This window comes from Emys orbicularis, chromosome 3, assembly GCF_028017835.1.
Source record: "Emys orbicularis isolate rEmyOrb1 chromosome 3, rEmyOrb1.hap1, whole genome shotgun sequence".
In the NCBI taxonomy this organism is placed as follows: domain Eukaryota; kingdom Metazoa; phylum Chordata; order Testudines; family Emydidae; genus Emys; species Emys orbicularis.
The window spans coordinates 671,004-690,193 of NC_088685.1; the positions used below are offsets into that span (position 1 = coordinate 671,004).

Sequence of the window (19,190 nt, forward strand, 5' to 3'; positions counted from 1 at the left end):
TGTATATTGATCTTTTAACCAACTCTCTCTCTTTTCTAATAAATTTTAGCTTAGTTAATAAGAATTGGCTATAAGTGTGTATTTTGGGCAAGATCTAAGTTATAATTGAACCTGGGTATGTGGCTGATCCTTTGGGGTTGGAAGAACCTTTTCTTTTATATGATGAGAATAAGATTTTCAGTAATCATCATCATATCTGACGTGTGTGTCTGGACGGAGGCCTGAGGCTGGGCACTTTAAGGGAACTGCATTGTTTGGACTTCTGAGTAACCAGTGAGGTACTATAGAAACTGTTTTGTGCTGGTTGGTAAATCTAAGTATTGGAATAACCACCAGCGTTTGGGGTTTGTCTGCCCCGTTTTGTTTGCAGTTCACCCTAATTAAGTGACCTCAGCTGGCTCCCACGGGCAGCACCATCACAACAGTAAATAACATAATACCACTATATACATCCATGGTACGCCTACACCTTGAATACTGTGTGCAGATCTGGTAGCCCAGCTCAAAAAAGATATATTAGATTTGGAAAAAGTACAGAGAAGGGCACCAAAAATGTTTAGAGGGATGGAACAACTTCCCATATGAGGACAGATTAAAAAGACGGGGACTGTTCAGCTTGGAAAAGAGACAACTAAGGGGGGGATATGATAGGGATCTATAAAATCATGAATGATGTGAAGAAAGTGAATAAGGAAGTGTAATTTACCCATTCACTTAACACATGAACCAGGGGTCACCCTATTAAATTAGTAGGCAGCACGTTTAAGAGAAACATAAGGAAGTATTTCTTCACACAACATAAGAACGGCCAGACTGGCTCAGACCGAAGGTCCATCTAGCCCAGTGTCCTCTCTTCTGACAGTGGCCATTGCCAGGTGCTTCAGAGGGAGTGAACAGAGCACAGTCAACCTGTGGAACTCATTGCCAGGGGATGTTGTGAAGGGCAGAAGTATAAGAGTTTAAAAAAAAAAAAAAAAAAAAAAAAGTTCATGGAGGATGGGTCCATCAATGGCTCTTAGCCAAGATGGTCAGGATACAACCCCATGCTCTGGGTGTCCCCTAACCTCTGACTGCCAGAAGCTGGGACTGGACAACAGGGGCTGGATCACGTGATAAATTGCCCAGTTCTGTTCACTCCCTCTGAGGCACCTGGCACTGGCCACTGACTGAAGACAGGACACTGGGCTAGCTGGACCATTGGTTCGTTTTTATGTCCTATGCCCTGCGCTCAATGACTCAAGGTCCTTTCCAGTCCTACGTTCCTCTCTCTGGTGCACTAATGTTGGTGTTAATACATTGTGGTATGCCAAAGGAATTCCTGAGGAGTGCAAGGGTGTGTGCCAATATTCCAGCAGGGCAAGCGGAGCGGCTGTATGCCACAAGGTGCCCTGGTAAGAGAGTGGAGAGCAGTGCACCAGCTGCCTCCGCAGAGGGCTTTAAGAGAGGCTGTCTGGGCCACAGAGATTCCTAGATCCCAGGGCCAGATGGGATCCTGTGATCACCCAGTCTGACCACCTGGATCACATAGGCCACAGACTGCCCCACAATAAATCCTTTAGAAACTCAGCCAATCGGGATTGGAAAATGGTCAGTGCTGGAGAGGCCACCGCTCCTTGGCCAGTTGTTCCAGTGGGTAATGAAACATTGACACCTTATTGCCAGTCTGAGCTAGCTTAGCTAATCAGAAAGATGGCTGTCAGGGGACCTGATTACAGCGTCTAAGGGCCTTCCTGGGGAGACAATGCCAGGTGCTAAAGGGCCCGTCAGTCTAGCAGAGAAGGGCAGAATAAGGAGCCATGGCTGGGCGCCGAAGCCAGACATCCCAACCAGGCACCAGTGCCGGTAAGGAGCGGCCAAGGGCAGCGGTGGATTCTCCGTGTTTTGATCGTCAGATCCACACTGGCTCCTGTCTGGAAGGTGTTTTAGTCAAACCCAAGTTACTGGGCTCAGTGCACTGAAATGTAGGAAATGCAACAGCCTGCAACACCCAGCAGGTCAGACTATGGTCTGATGGTCCCTATTAAAAACCCAAACCCCACTGGGGGGGGGCATGTTCAATAGCCAGGGGGTTCCCCCCTACCCACCAGCCTGCACCGCCACAGGCTGCGTCCCCAGCCTGCAGGCACATGCCAGGCTCCGCTCCCTCCCCTGGCTCGGAGCCCCAACTGCCGCACCAGCCTCCAGGTCTGGAGCAGCTCGAGGGGTCCTCGCCGTGCCCAACAGTGGGCCCTGGAGCTCCAACCCCTTCCCAAGCTAGCAGGGGCAGTGCACTTGGCCTACCACAGGCCAGAAGCGTACAGTGAGACTGCCCGCCCCTCCCTGGCAGAGCTGGAGGGAGCGCGCCCAGGCTGGGATAGCAGGGACTGCGGTCAGCAGGGGACTGAGGAGGTGAGAGGGACCGCTCCCTCCATCGTCAGGCCTGCTTGGTCTCTGCTACACCCTCCGGACGCTGGGACCTGCCAACTCTGCTGGGGGGCGACTCGCCCTCCCCGGGGGTCCCTGCGCAGAGGACAGTGCCTCTGAGGCAGCGAGGAGCTGCGCCACGCAGCTGAGGTGGATGCGGCCCTGCCTGGAATACCAATGAGGAGCTGGGAGATCCGCAGGGAGGCAGCGCTCCAGAGGCTGGCTCGGATCACAGCCCAGCCAGACACAGTTCCCGCACTAAGAGCGGAGAGGGGGGACAGTGAACAGTGTAGGTTGGGATCGGCTACAGTGGTGCTGGGCAGTGTGACCCCAAGGCCTCCTTCCCTCTAGCCCTAGCCACAGTCCCAGTCACCCAATCCACGGGGAGCTCTGCCATGGAGGCAGAAACTTTGCAGGAGGGGAGGCAATTCCCCAGCAGGGCTCACAGCCTGGCTGTGTAGAGCCCTCCACCAAGGGGCTCGCTGCCAGCCCCAGGGGAAAAGACACCCTCATGGCAGGCAGCCTCCTTGCCCTTCCCACACAGAGCTGCTCTGCAGTGGCACGGGGACCTCTGGGCAGCTCTCAACCGGGAGATGCACCAGCACAGACACATGGTGCATAGGGACAAGAGAGGGCACCCTTCTGCCCCCAGCTCACGGGCAAGCAGGGGCTGTGCTCACTGGCTGCTGGCATTGGGAGCACAGCCATGCTGCAGCCTGATAGCACACAGGCCAAGGAGAGAGTGAGAGTGAGTGTGTGTGTGTGTCCGTCCCTGAGGCAGGGCCAGCCTGGGAGGAGGGGGGTCAGGGTGGCCAACCCCACGGCCGGGCCAGGGTGGGGTGCCTTGGCGGACATGGCACCATTGGCTCTGCAGATGCGACAAAGTGGGAATTTCTGGACTATAGTTTTTAATCCTATGTGTGCCTCAGTTTTCCCCGGCATGCTCCAGCATTACCTAGAGGGTAGGAAGGGTTGTTTGCTTGCTGCGGAGGCCAAGAGACTCAGGGCTGGATGGCTCCCAAGTGTCGGGGACTTGGCCCCACACCAATGGAGATTTCGAAAAGACAATGGCAAATCCAATCCCTGGAATAAATTGCCCAGGGAGGTTGTGGAATCTCCATCCTTGGGGATTTTTAAGAGCAGGTTGGACAAACACCTCTCAGGGATGGTCTAGACAATACTTAAGTCCTGCGCTGAGTGCAGGGGACTGGACTAGATGGCCTCTCGAGTCCCTTCCTGTCCTACGATTCTATGACTTAGCAACCAGAGCCCATGGATGGCCCCCTCTCGGCAAGAAGCCACGCCACGTCTGGGGAGGTGCCAGGAGGTGGTTAAAGATTGGCTGCTGGAGAAGTCGGGGCCCACAAACTGGGACAAAAAGGGGTCAGAGGGACAGGGCTCTGTGCTGACCAGAACGGACTCTGCTGTAACTTTCTTTTCTCTGGGCTACCCCAGGGCTGCCTGTGCTGTGCGCCAGGCCACTGATACACCCGCCTGTCTGCCCGCGTTGGCTGGGAGTCCCCGGAGACGCTGGCGGGGGGGTGCTGCTCCCCAAGATTGTACACGTCTCCCCCAGGGTCTGTCCCAGAGTCACTGCCTGGAGCTCCCGGGGTGGGGCAGGGGGGCTGCAGCCCCAGAGGCCCAGCCTAAGGAGGCGGTGAGGCTGCGTAGCTCACCCCGGAGGAAGAGTGAGACCCCAGGGGGTCTGGGTCACTCAAGGCCCCTCCCAGGGACTGTTCCCAGACTGGGGCATAACCCAGCCCCAGGGGTTTGTGACACAAGTATCTCACCTGAGAACGACAGTGCCAGCATTTACCCAGAGAGCTTGGGCCAACCCCACAGAGGGCTCAGAGACAAGGGCTGATGCCTCAGACGGGCCCTGGCTCTCCCTGCGGAGTCCACGTGGCCCAGAGGCGATGGGCTCCCGGGGGCCGGAGGCTGTGGGTTTCTGCAGCCACCCAGGCCATGCGATGGAGCTGATGCGGTGGATCTCAGCAGGCCGCTGGGAGCTGCGGCTGCGTGGAAGGGTCCGTGGGCTGCTGGCAGGCTAGATCATGCCAGTTCATTGAGGCTGACGGCAGAGTCCTTAGGCTCTGGAATTCAATGTCCAGCTCAGACGACCTACTCAGGGGTCTCTGGGAGGCAAGACAAGCTCAGTGCCACAAGCCCGCCACGGCCCAGCGGTGCAGCAGCTGCCCTTGGCTACGCTGGGGCACCCGAACCAGGCCTGGCATGTCCCTTCCTGCAGGTGAACCAGGCGCTAGAGCCACATACCACAGGAACCACACAAACTGGGAGGCACTGCTACACCCTCACAGCCAGCACCCGTGCTGCCGCAGCTCTGCTGCTCCACAGCGCCCTCCTCCTGCAGGCCTGGCTTGTAACAGCCTGGGCCCCTGCAACAGCCTCCTGGCTCTGCCCAGCCCGCACCAGTGCGGGTAGAGCCTCCTCCCAAGGGCCCCGGCTCAATATATGTGACTTCCCCTTTGTGGTAATGTGATGCTGGCAGAGCAGCTCATGCAGCAGTGTATTCGGGGCAATTGACTGGTGTACTAGGAGAGATCCAAGTGATAACTGGATAAGAGCGTATTTGGTGTTTAAACTTCATAAAACTAAGGGGATGTTACATGCATTGTTTTTACTGATCTGTGTCCTGTCCTAATGTAATAGCCACCTGTGACTTCGGGACACTGTACATACCCTCGGAACTAAACAACTCACCAGCCATCGAAGACGCCTTGGGGAACGCTAACGAAGGACTCTCAGAAAAGGTGCTAATTCCAAAGCAAGTGGCCATGGCCTGTGATGAGCAGAGGTCAGAGACTCATCCTCATCGAAGGAAAAGCCCCGCTGGGTAGAGACCCGGTCAGCTTGTCTTCTGCCAGAAGATGATACAAGAATGGATGCAAAGGAAGATCCCTCATCTCTGGACTATTTGGATTCTTACAGGGAAGTGCACCAGATGCAAAGCGGAGATACCCAGCCCCGAAATACTTTTGCGAAACTGGCCGTTTATTACATCACTGCCACCATTTGGAGTCACAGACTGTGACTCGCCCGTGCAGATATTGTACCTGCTTTAACCTCTCAGTAACTCTCATTCGTTTCTCTTAGCTAATAAACCTTTAGTAAGTTTACTATAGAATTGGGTGCCAGCATTGCCTTTGGCATAAGATCCAGATTGCCAAGTGACTGGTCTCTTGGGATTGAGTGAAACCTGATGTGGTTTGATTTTTGGTTTCAGTGCCCATTATCACAACGTTCTGTTTGTCTGGGTGGGAGATAGACTGGAGGGGACTGTCTGTTGCTGAAATCTAATTACCGAACACACCATCCACTTGGGTTGCCTGCCCTGTTTCTGACAGTCTGCCCAGAGGTCGGCTCTCCCAGCTATGAATCACTCCAGACAGCGTGACAACTTATCATGCTCTGGCCAGCACAGTGCAGCTGTCAGGCATCTGCAGGCCTATCAGGGTGGAAACCATGGGATGCCCCTCCACTCTCGGCTTAAGAACATAAGAGCTGCCAACCAGGATCAGATCCTGGTCCATCTAGCCCAGTGTCCTGCCTCCCAACAGTGGCCTGTACCAGAGCTTCAGGGGGAGCGTACAGAACAGCGCGATTTTTGAGAGAACCCACTTACACTTTTGGCCATCACAAGAACCCATGGCAACAAGTTCCACGGGTTAATTGGGTGTTATATGAAGAAATACTTCCTCTTGTTTGTATTTCATAGACTTGCTCTCTATTAATTTCATCAGGTGACCCCTGGTTTTGTATTGTGGGAAAGGGTAAATAACATTTCTCTGTTCACTTTCTCCACACCAGGCATGATTTTCTAGACCTCTATCGTATCCCCCTTTAGTCATCTCTTTTCTAAGCTGAACAGCCTCTCCACGTATGGATCATCTCTGTTGCCCTTCTCCGAACCTTTTCCAGTTCTACTAGACTGTTTTTAAGATGGGGTGACCGGAACTGGACACAGTATTCAAGGTGTGGGAGTACTACAAATTTTATATAGTGGCACTAGGATATTTTCAGTCTTATTTTCTATCGCTTCCTAACATTGTTGGCCTTTTATACCGCTCCTGTGCATTGAGCTGAAGTTTTCAGAGAACTATCCACGTGGACTACAAGATCTCTTATCGCCTGCAAACTCTGCCACTTCACTGCTCACTCTTTTATCCAGATCATTACTGAATATGTTGAACAGCACTGATCCCAGTACAGATACATAGGGGACTGCATTGCTCACTGCTCTCCATTGTGAAAACTGACCATTTATTCATACTCTTTGTTTCCTGTCTTTTAACCAGTTACTGATCCATAAGAGGACGTCCCCTGATATCCCATCACTGCTCAGTTTAAGAGCCTTTGGTGAGGGATCACATCAAAGGCTTTCTGAAAATCCAAGTACACTCTAGCCCTGGAAAACCCTTCTCTACATGCTTGTTCACCCCCTCAGAGAACTCGGACAGGCGGGTGAGGCAGGATTTCCCTTTACAAAAGCCCTGCTGACTCTTCCCCAACAAATCATGTTCATCTCTGTCTCTGATAATTCTTTTCTTTACTACACTTTCAAGCAACGTCTCCAGTAGGCTCACCAGCCTGGAAGTGCTAGGATCACCTCTGGAGCCCTTTTTAGAAAATCAGTGTCACATTAGCTACCCTCCAGTCACATGGTCCAGCAGCTGATTTAAGTGACAGATTTCATACCACAGATAAGAGTTCTGCAATTTCACATTTGAGTTCCTGCAGAACCCTTGGGTGATACCATCTGCTCCTGGAGACTTATTACTATTTAATTTATCAATTTCTACTAAAACATTCTATTGACACTGCCTGTTTGGCAGGCTTCCTGCTTCCGATGTACTTTAAACAATCCTCACTGGTAGTTTCTGCATCTTTGGCATGTTGCTTCTCCAATTCTTTCTTGGCCTGCCTTATTACACTTTTATACTTAACCTGCCAGAGTTTGCTTTCCTTCCTGTTAGCCTCGCTCTGACTTCCAGAGTTGAAAGGATGCCTTTTTACCTCTAATGGCCTCTACTACTCGGCCGTTAAGCCATGGTGGAATTCTTCTGGTCCTCTCATTGTCTTTTCTCCTTTGGGGTACCCATTACTACGGAGGCTAGCAGGCTCCCTGCGCTCATTCAGCGCTAACCCGGTCAAGAGCTGGGGGGAGCTTAGCAAGGGAAAAGTGTGAACAGGAAGAAGACAGCTGTACACAGAGACTGCTGACCACAGAGACAGATCAGCCAAGAGAGACACAGTCGCAGGCCTCACCACCCCTCAAGTGAACGGACCAGCTGTAAGGTAGGGTGCCCCCAAGAGGAGGGGCTGAAGGTAGACCCCAATTAAAGACACTCTACCAGCTGAGAAGCCAAGCCCCAAAAGGGCAAACCCAAAAGACTGCTAAAGAGAGATCACCACTGCCTTTGGTTTTCCTCTGATTCCCCTCTCTCTCCAGGGAGGGGCAGAGAAACAGACCCTTGTTTGTTTGGAAAACCCCTTGTGTGGTACAAACAGGGGCGGGACATAATAAACAACTTGCATCGGGGTCTAGTGGGGACTCGGGAGCCCTGCACCTTGCGACTGCTCCTTTTAATTTCCAGTCTAACAAGATGGGGAGCACGGGGGGCCAGGGCGGTGTGGCACAATGGGCCCGGAGCGTTTGTGTGCCACCGACAGCCCGTCTGCCCACCCACTGACCTCCAGGGTTCGGGCTGATTTCAGACAGACCTCTGGGGATCTCTGCCAGTTTCGTGCTCTGGCCAAGGCACAAGCAGTGAGATTCTGGGGAGAACAGCGCTGCTCTGAAGTCAGATCTCATGGAACCAGCCTCAGTTCTAGTCCTGGGAGGTAACGACAACACCGGGCAACAAACAATGGCCCCAATGCAGTTGGAGAGAGGAAGTCTCTGTCCCCAGGTAGGCGAGGCCCTTTCTGCACTAGGAGCAGAGTGTTTTACCATGGCCAGCGTTCCCCTGTGAACACGTGTGAAAACCGCAGGCTGCCCCGTCTTCACTGGGATTTCACCTTGGGCTAGCAAACCCGTGCTCAGAACATGCCTTCCTCCTGCACGTGGACACAGCTTTCCGGTGCACAGCCACAGAGAACTCACTGCTGCAGCTGGCTACCACCCTCATGACCTCTACTCCCTCCCACCCACACAGGCAGCCCACTGCTCACCGGCACGAGCCGCAGGAACCAGCAGGGCTGGCGTTCAGCACCCTGGCCACCCCCCACACCAGCTCCCCGGCCCCAGCCCCCCCGCGTCAGCTCCCCGGCCCCAGCCTCCGGCACAGCCCACAAAACTGCCAATGCTACGGAGGTGCCCAGGGCTCCCTGCCCCTCTCCCCGAGCAGCCCCCAGGGAGCTCCCGTCCCAGGGCGTGCTGCTACTTGAGCAGCTGGTGCCTTGCAGCATGAAGTCTGGTGAGAGCTCCCCCTGCTCAAGCAGGACCAGGTGCGAAGAAGAGCTCCTAGGATGATCGGGCGAAAGGAGACTGGCCTGGCTTAGCCTAGCCAAAGACGGGCTGAGCAGGGATCGGACTGTTCTCTCCACATCCAGCTGGGCACTACACACCAGGGAGGGAGAAGAGCTGCTGACGCTAAAGGTCAATGCTGGCCCAAGAACAAAGAGAGATAAAGCAGCCACGAGGACACAGGCTAGCGCTGCGGAGTGAGGCTCTGGGACCCACTTAGCTCGCCTGCTCCACTGCTTTGAAGACGGCTCTTGGCAAGTTTATGAACAGGATGACGTGAGGGGGCTGCCTGTGCTAGCTGGGACTGGCCACGATCACACCCCCCCACACCCCCGGAGCTCCTGCGATGCACCGAGCTCCACCCCGGCACACTCACTCCGCAGCACGCCCAGCGCAGGCAGGTGGCAATGGCTAGCAGGAGCAGGGAACGCAGCCCCAGCCACGCCGACCCCACAGGCAGGAGGAGATGACCCCCCCAAACCCAACACTCCTAGTTACGTTTGGGTCGGGCTGCGCCACTGAGTGACCCCTACTGAGCTGGGGACCCCCTTCAATCCTGCACAGCCGGAGGCTGAGCCCTCGTGGGGGATGGTCACGCCGCTCCAGGCCGCAGCCCCACAAACAGCAGGAAAGGCAAGGAAGAGGCCAAAGCAGTAGAGTAGGTGCTGACTTCACTCCAGGAGCTCCCAACCCCCGCCCGGCCCAGCCCAGGGGGCCTTTGCCAAGTGGCAGCCTGCGGTCAGAGATGGCTCTGTGTCAGCCCCTCAGCCACCAGCCCTGAGTGAGCACACACTGCAGCACAGCGGCACAGACACCCAGGAAGCTGCCAAATCCATTGCCTCAGACAGTCTGCTCGTGCTCCAGGGCCCTGCTCCTCCAATGAGCAGCCAAGCTGGGAGGGCGTTCCTGCTCCAGCTGAACAAAACAGGAAGCTGGGGGCTGGCCGGCTCCTGCGCCAGGCTGTGCGCTCCAGCCCCCTCGGAGACAGGCAGCACAAATCCCTCCCTCCACTGGGGCCAGGCACGTAGGGGTAGAGGGTTCCCTGCCCACCAGCACCCCCATGGAGGCCAGGCAGGGCTGGACTGTCCCGCCCGGCTCCTCACAACGCACAGCAGCTGCGAAGTGGCAGCCAGAGGAGAGTGCCAGGGAACCTGGGGAAAGGGTGAGGGGAGGGACAGGCCCCCTGCAAAGCAAGCTCAGCGAGGGACCTGCCTTCACACGGCCCTATCCCCAGCGCCCGCAGAGCGTGAGCAGGGCCAGCAGCTCTGCCCCTACGGGCCAGGCTAGGCGCTACAGGTGGGGCAGTTCTGGTGCCCTCCCTGGATACAGTCAGGGCTGAGACAGCGCAGCTCTCGGGGGGGGGGGTGGGCGGGGGGGTAGAGAAGAGGTTTGCAGAGGAGGGACTCAGCCCCTCCCCGAACCGGGAACAACCCAGTGGAGTCCAACTAAAACAGAACTAAACCCAGCCGAGTCCCCGGCGCAGCCCCTCGCTGCCCCCGGGCCAGGAACCCAGCGGGGCTGCGCCCCATGGCTCTGCACGCTCCGAGCAGAAGGCTCACACCTAAGCCATGTGCAGAGCCACGGGGCGTAAAACATGCCAATGGCTGTCTCCTCCCGTCCTGAGGGGCTGGAGGAGCCAAGGCCCGTCGCTCCCCAGCATCCCAGCCCAGGGCTTGCAGCCTGGCCACTGCAGTCTCTGAGCCCCTCTTGGACAGGCGACAGCCACAGACACACTCCCTGCTGGTCAGAGACCCCCGAGATGCCCCTACACAGGACACACAGCCCCACAGCAGGCCTGGTTACTGCCCTGGCAGCGTGAGGAGAACGCAGGTCTCCACCCACACCCAGCGGAGGTAACCGCACAGATGCGCAGCGCGTCTGAAACACTTGCCCAATATCCTGCAGCCTCCAGTGCCCCCTTTCTGAGTGTCTCCTCAGGACTCCCTCCCTCCAGAAGCAGCAGCCGAACGCCCCAGGCTCCTCAGGCTCTCCCCACAAGACGCATGCTGTCAGCAGGACAGCCGGGGGAGCTGCCCCAACGCACCGCACTGACCCTTAGAGAGAGAGCATGAGCCTTGTGATGGGCGTCAGCAGCCCGGACGCCATCCTGGTGAGCACGGCCCCTTTCTGCCTCGCCCACTGGGTAAGTGCGCAGGTAAGGGAGACACAAATGGGGGCTCAATCCAAGATGGTCACCTTTCTGAGAGCGCCTCCTACGAGCGGGAAGCGTTAGGAATCCCTGCCGTTTATCGGGGTCTCGTGGACAGGCCACCAACTCCACTAGCCCTGCCACCTTGCCACTGTTACTGTGAGCTAGCCTTCCCCCGGCCTGGTGACAACTGGCCATCGTCATGCCAGTGCTGTCCCCCACCACAGGGAATGACTCGAGAACAGCCAAGCCAAGCCAACCCTTCCCATTGCAGGATTCCTCACAGCGCGTCGGCTTTCCCATGGCTAAGTGATCATCCTCGTCCCTCTCCGGAGAAAGCTCCGAAGGGCCAGAGAGAAGCTTGGCACTATTCTCAACAGGACATGGCAGATCCCAACCCTGACCCTCACAGATTACAAGCCAGTGAGAGCAGCGAACAGGAAGGATGCAGCTGAAGGGCCAGGCTCTCTGCGGGAAACACTGTTGTTCACAGCTCAGCCTGTTTGGGGTGTCGAGGAACTTTGTCCACATAGCACTTGGACCTTCCTGTCACGCAGGGAAATGCAAGGAGAGGAGAATTTCCAGGAGCTGGTATTATCTGATACTGCATTGGTAAGACCATTACTGCAGCACTGTACCCAGCTCTGGGCTTCACATGCTTTGTACAGGAAGCTCAAAAACTGAAGAGGGTTCAGAGAAGAGAACAGGAATGACTCAAGGGCTGGAAACCCACCTTACAGTGAGAGACAGAAGGAGCTCAGTCTCCTTAGCTTAGAACAGAGAAGGTTAAGGGGTGACTTGATGGCAGCTCAATGCGGAGGGTGGTTCTGAAAGCAGACAGCTCTTTAATCTAGCACACAAAGGCAGAACGTGCGCCAATGACCGGAAGCTACAGCTAGAAAAATCCAGGTGGGAAGAAGGTGCACGTATTTACAGTTCAGGTAAACGACCATTGAATGGAGGGTTCCCTGTCACTTGGGGTCTGAGACTGGAGAAACCATCAGCTCCTGTTCGACCACACACTACTGGGTTCAAGGCAGGACCACTGGGTGGGGCCTGAGCCACGCAGGTCAGACTGGATACACCTCTACCCCGATAGAACGCGACACAATATAGCACGAATTCTGATATAATGCGGTAAAGCAGCGCTCGGGGGGGGGCGGGCTGTGCACTCCGGCGGATCAAAGCAAGTTCGATAGAACGCGGTTTCACCTATAACGCGGTAAGATTTTTTGGCTCCCGAGGACCGCGTTATATTGGGGTAGAGGTGTATCAGAAGGGCCCTGGCCAAGATTTTCAAGGGAACAAGGGCATGAAGCCCAGATTGAGGAACCCAGCTCCGGGACCCCGCAGCTCCTCATTTCAGTTTTTCAATCTTGGCCTATGAATCTATGAAATCTGTTCCCTAGAGCTGGTAGGGGGAGTGCCCATGGGAGCCCCTGGGACCCCTGCCAATGGGGACTGATTCACGTATGCGGTTTTTAATAGTTTCCAGGGGAGATGGAGTCAGACGCAGCACCAGGTGCTACCTGCCCACAAGACGACAAGGATGGTCTCAGCCCAGCTCTCAAGGCCAGGTGCCCATGTCACAGTTACCACGGTGGCCAGAGCAATGTGGAAGCGACACTTTGCACCCAGCACTGCCAGCACGTCCCCCATTTAGATGGGACGCAAGCTCCAAGTGCTCCCAGCTTGCTGGGTGCACCCACAACAGAGACTGAGGCGCACAGTGCACATCCAGAAAGACCCTCTAGGGCAGGGGTCACGAAGTTTAAGGCTTGCAGGGACCACCAGATCATCCGGTCTGACCTCCGGTATATCACAAGCCGCCACCACCACCCAGCACCCGCCTACTGAACACAACGACCAAACAGGAGACCAGACTATGACACGCCACAGGGAGTAAACAGGAGAGGCCGAGGTGCACAAACGTCTGTGTCCCAGTGGGCGTCAGCAGCTCTGGGGAAACTCCGATCTATAGAGGTAGGAGAAGCAGCCAACTGTCTTATTCCCCCAAAAGCCCTTAGAGCCCCGCAGCAATGCATGCTTCGGCCAGCAGCCCAGCCCACCAGGAGCCAACAGACACAGGAAGACAAGGTGGGAAGAGTTTCCCAGCCCACCAGGAGCCCAGGACAACAGCCCCGTTGGCTTGTTTTGAGCAAAGGAAAATCAGGCATAAAAGCCCTGAAGGCCCGGCCAGAGGGACCCAGAGGCAGGAAAGGCCAGGCTGGAGTCTGTGGCTGCAGCAGGGAAGAGCTGTGGGAACACAGCCGTGATCACCGAAGCAGCAGCGCTAGTGCGGGCTGGGGAGCTAGGCAGGGGATTTTGCCTGCCAAACCTTACCCACAATCCCACTGTCGCAGCCTGCGACACAGACAGAGCGGATCAAGGAGGAGGGTGAGCCGCAGCAGGGGCCCTGGGGTAGGTGCAGTTCAGTCCCATAGGGAGAGTTACCCGCAGGAGAGGAACACACTGGCCCTTAGCACCATTGGCAACATGCACAAGGCCCACTACCAGCACGTGACCGCGAGGGCTAGGGGTCCGTTTCCAGTAGTCCTGCTGCACCCTGGCTTGGGAAGGGTCAGAGCGGGACAGTACCTCTCTCCTCACCTTGTCCCTTGCCCATTACATTCAGAGATTCTTAGACTCCAAGGCCAGAAGGGACCATTGTGATCAGCTAAGGCCTCAGCTGGATGGTGTCCAGGTCTGGGCGCCACATTTCAGGAAAGAGGTGGTCAAATTGGAGAAAGTCCAGAGAAGAGCAACAAAAACAATTAAGGTTTGGAAAACATGACCTGTGAGGACAGATTGAAAACCCTGGGTTTCTTCAGTCTGGAGAAGAGAAGACTGAGGGGGGACATGGTAACAGTTTTCAAATACTTCAAAGGTTGTTATAAAGAGGAGGGGGATCAATTGTACTCCTTAACCACTGAGAGCAGGACAAGGAGCAAGGGGCTTAAATAGCAGCCAGGGCGGGTTAGGTTGGACATTACGAAACACTGCCTAGCGGTCAGGGTGGTTAAGCATGGGAACAAATTGCCTAGTCATCGTCATTATCTAATCTGTTCTTAAAAACCTCCCAACACCTGTCAGGGATGGTCTAGCCCAGCGATACTCAGACCGGGGCTTATGAGCCGCAAGTGGCTCTTTAATCGGTCTCCTGTGGCTCTTTCCAGCAGGATATTAAAACCCTGTTGTTACCTGTCAGCTCTGTGTTCTTGGGGAACCAGGGCGCAGTATCCAGCCTGCCTGACTCACGAAGGACACCACCCCCCACCCCAAGCCTCTGCTTGAACCAAAACTGATCAGAAGAAAGACTTTAAAAAAGCAATGAAAAGGCCGTGGGAGACCCACTAAACCCCTCCAGACAAGGGTGACAGGATTACGGCAACTCCTCTAGCCTCATTTGTATGGAAGATGGGACAGGGAGGCATCTCCATCAGCATACAGAACGGAGAACAGAGATTCCCAGGCAAGAACCGCACTGAACTCTGGGACCAGAGAAGCAGGGAAGCACGGCATGATGGGGGATCTCTGCTCCAGATGTTAATGAACCCACGCCTGCACCCACCCAGCTCAGCAGTTATCAGACCAATTCTAGTAATAAACCCTTTATTGGGATCCAAAATAGTGAAGCTGCCTAATTGCATTGTGAGCTCCTTGGAAGGAACATCGCCCATAGCCAGGAGTGAGCAGTTCCTATTGTCTAGCCTGAACAACACAACTCTGGGATACTCCCTTGAGCCATCAGTTCACCCATACACAAATCTAGTGTTCTCCCTCGAACCATTGGTCTTTCCCTACAAAAACCCCGACCCACGCTCAAGTGAGTGCTCTGATGCCTGGATCCAAACTATGCATCAGTTCCACTGGGACGTCATCTTCTCCTGACCGATCGTGCTGGGGGCTCGGCCTGACTCCTGCATTCAGGACCCTCAGCTACCACCACCACCTGGGACCCCCGATCGATTCAAGCTTCACGGAGTGGTGAGAACCCAGCTCTCGCTCTCTCTCGGTATAGCCTTCTGACCCTGACTTGTGTGATCAGTGATAGTTTTCTAAACCTGACTTCTATAATCAAATGTAAGTTAGATTTAATATTATCACTGTTTTGTTTGTTTGGCTCCCCTTGTATGGTTACTACCTGGCAATAAATCACTTTCATGGTTAAGCTGGTTGCTCCCTCCCCTTCCCCCTCCCCCCACCCCGCATGGGTGTTTTTTGGCTTCCCCATTCGCTCTGCAGCAACGCTCCTCGTACCTAAGCTAAAGATCCCTGCAGCACCCAAAAATCCTGTGGGGTTTGCTCATCAAGTGGGTTACGACCAGAACAACTGTAACGTGAAAGTGGGAATAGGGACGTGCTGAACCTGGGCCATATGAGGGTGGCAGTTTGGAAATGCTGCTCGACCCAGTCTGCTGAGTCCAGGGGCATATAAGGGGTCAGCTTGGGTGTGCTGACTAACCCGGTCCTCTCAGACGCGCTCTGCTAACGTGTATGTGTGTTCATCTGATTCTGGGGCTGGAGGAACCCAGCCCTGGGGAACCGAGGTCCTGCAAGATAGCTCCATTGGGAGGGGACTTGCAGCAGGGAGAAATAAAGCTCCGTATGAGAACACAAGTGACACAAGCAGTACATTGATAGAATTACAGAAAAAAAAACCCATGCACACACAGAAGAGTAACCCTAATAAATGAGCGTACCCCCACGGGCAAATCTGGTAACACTGTATGATTTAATTATTAACCCATCTAAGTCATTAACCAACTAGGGTGCTTTATTAACCAATTGTAGCTGATAAAATAATAATATTTGGTCAGTCATTTTGCTGCGAGAACATATTATAATATATACACTCACAAAAAATATTTCCCCGTCATAGAATCATAGAATCTCAGGGTTGGAAGGGACCTCAGGAGGTCATCTAGTCCAACGCCCTGCTCAAAGCTGGACCAATCCCCAACTAAATCATCCCAGCCAGGGCTTTGTCAAGTCTGACCTTAAAAACCTCCAAGGAAGGAGATTCCACCACCTCCCTAGGTAATCCATTCCAGTGCTTCACCACCCTCCTAGTGAAAAAGGTTTTCCTAATATCCAACCTAAACCTCTCCCACTGCAACTTGAGACCATTACTCCTTGTTCTGTCATCTGGTACCACTGAGAACAGTCTAGATCCATCCTCTTTGGAACCCTCTTTCAGGTAGTTGAAAGCAGCTATCAAATCCCCCCTCATTCTTCTCTTCTGCAGACTAAACAATCCCAGTTCCCTCAGCCTCTCCTCATAAGTCATGTGCTCCAGACCCCTAATCATTTTTGTTGCCCTCCGCTGGACTCTTTCCAATTTTTCCACATCCTTCCTGTAGTGTGGGGCCCAAAACTGGACACAGTACTCCAGATGAGGCCTCACCAATGTCGAATAGAGGGGAATGATCACGTCCCTCGATCTGCTGGCAATGCCCCTACTTATACAGCCCAAAATGCCGTTAGCCTTCTTGGCAACAAGGGCACACTGTTGACTCATATCCAGCTTCTCGTCCACCGTAACCCCTAGGTCCTTTTCTGCAGAACCGCTGCCTAGCTACTCGGTCCCTAGTCTGTAACAGTGAATGGGATTCTTCCGTCCTAAGTGCAGGACTCTGCACTTGTCCTTGTTGAACCTCATCAGGTTTCTTTTGGCCCAATCCTCTAATTTGTCTAGGTCCCTCTGTATCCTATCCCTACCCTCCAGCATATCTACCACTCCTCCAAGTTTAGCGTCATCTGCAAACTTGCTGAGAGTGCAGTCCACGCCATCCTCCAGATCATTAATGAATATATGACTATATAGGACTATAGTAAATGAAATGATGGATTCACACTCCTGGGGCTCTTTTGGGGAATGTTGATCGCTAATTTGGCTCCTGAACCACTGAGGTCTGAGTATCACTGGTCTGGACAATACTTAGTCCTGCCTCAGTGCAGGGGGATGGGGCCAGATGACCAATCATGGTCCCTTCCAGTCCTACATGTCCATGACTGTAGTCTGACCTCCTCTATAGCACAAGCCAGAGAACTTCCCCAAAATAATTCCTAGAGCAGCTCTTTTAAAAAAGCATCCAATCTGGACTGAAGTATTGCCAGTGCTGGAGAACCCACCACAGCCCTTGATGAATTGTTCCAGTGGGTAACTCCCCTCATCATTAAACATTTCCAGTCTGGTTTTGTCTAGCTCCAGCTTCCAGCCACTGGATCGTGTTGTACTGTCTCTGCTAGACTGAAGAGCCCATTGTTACCTGTTAGTTCCCCATGTAGGTACTTGGACTGGGATCAAGTCACCCCTTCACCTTCTCTGTCCCTATAAGGAATATCTTCTAATCCTTTATTAATTCTTGTGGCTCTTCTCTGAACCCCTCTCCAATTTATCACCAACATCTTTCTTGAATTGTGGGCACAGGATTCCAGCAGCGGCTGCACCAGTGCCCACAACACAGGTAAAATAACCGCTCAACGCCTTCTTGAGATTCCTGTTTATGCATCCAAGGATCATGTTAGCGCTTTGGTCACATCATTGCACAGGCAGCTCACATTCAACGGATCATCCACCCCCAAATCCTCTCCAGGGTCACTGCTTCCCTGGAGTCCCTGGTTCGCATCCAGCTACATGACACAGCATTCAGGGGGCTTGCAGGGCGGTTCACTGGTGCAGACTCTCTGGAGGAGTTTCCTAGTGGGTATGTCACCCCCCCACCCCCAACATCCAAGGGTTGTATCAACAACTTCTAACTCGGAACGCGCAAGGGACACTGGGGCAGGCGGCTGGCACAACGGGTCACCCCACTGCTGCAGGGCTTGGGGGGCCCACGATCCAGCCACCCCCCGGGCTGGGGGGCAGCCGTTTGCCGGACGGTGGGCAATGGAAGGGCAGGGTCGATACCAAGGGCCCCACCACAACCCTGGGAAGCTGGGACAGAACAGGCAGCCCCCCAGCCACAGGGCCGGCCCCACACAGACTGACAGCAGCCCCCCAGCCCTCAGCCCCCCCGGGAGCCGCCTCCACCCCCCGGGACAGACCCTCCAGCCCGGACAGGGACCCCCAGCATGCCCCCCCGATCAACCCCCCCCCACCCGGACTGGACAGTGACCCCCCAGCACGCCCCCCCATCACACACCCTGCCCGGACAGTGACCCCCCCCAGCACGCCCCCCCGTACCCCCCCACGCCCCGCCCCCGGACCGGACCAGGACCCCCCAGATCGCCCCCCCGGACCGGGACCCCCAGCCGGGACAGGCCCCGCCCCCTCACCACGTAGGCGGCGCCGCCCTCCCCGGCGCGGCTCTCGGTCTCGGGGATGGAGAAGTGCATGGTGCCGCGTGCCCCTAGCGCCCCTGCGCCGCCGCCATGTCGGGCCGCACCACCGCGCCACCCAGCGGGGGGGGGGGGACATGGGCGGGCGGATGGTACGGCCCGAGAGTGACTGTGGGCGGGGCCTCCCCGCACCAACGGCGGGTTCGGCCCCGGGATGTACCAAGCGGCCCCTGCAGGGGAGAGCCGCCCTCTGCGTGCGCGACAGGCCCGGCTCGCGGGGGCGGGGCCCGGCTTGGCACCTCGCTCCAGTCGGGGATTTGGTACGGCCCGGGGCGGGCTCCTTGCTTCCGCTGGGCGGTGCGGCACGTGCCGGAGGGAGGCGATGGCGGCTCCTCCCCTCGCCCAGAGACCCTCCCCCGCCCCCTCTTCAGTGCACCGCCTGCCCCCAACCCCCCTCCCTCTGCACCCCTGCAATGCACCCCCTGCACCCCCACTGCCCCACAGCGCCCCTCCCCCTGCAATGCACCCTCTGAACCTCCACTGACCCTCCCTCTGCACCCCTCCCCCTGCAATGCACCCCCTGCACCCCCACTGCCCTTCCTCTGCACCCCTGCAATGCACCCCCTGCACCCCCACTGCCCCACAGCGCCCCTCCCCCTGCAATGCACCCTCTGAACCTCCACTGCTCCTCCCTCTGCACCCCTCCCCCTGAACCCCCACTGCCCTTCCTCTGCACCCCTGCAATGCACCCCCTGCACCCCCACTGCCCCACAGCGCCCCTCCCCCTGCAATGCACCCTCTGAACCTCCACTGCCCTTCCTCTGCGCCCCTCCCCCTGCAATGCACCCTCTGAACCTCCACTGCCCT

General features: G+C 55.6%; 1 protein-coding gene across 2 annotated transcripts in view; it reads right to left on the minus strand.

The window, feature by feature from the left end:
* Positions 1–18,400, minus strand: part of SNX17 (sorting nexin 17) — a 42,206-nt gene extending 23,806 nt beyond the window's left edge. For both annotated transcript variants that reach the window (XM_065400887.1, XM_065400886.1), the window contains exon 1: positions 18,321–18,400. In XM_065400887.1, the coding sequence (XP_065256959.1) occupies positions 18,321–18,380 (60 nt within the window). In that variant the 5' untranslated portion in view covers positions 18,381–18,400. The remainder of the gene's footprint in view (positions 1–18,320) is intronic.
* Between the last annotated feature and the right edge of the window lie 790 nt (positions 18,401–19,190).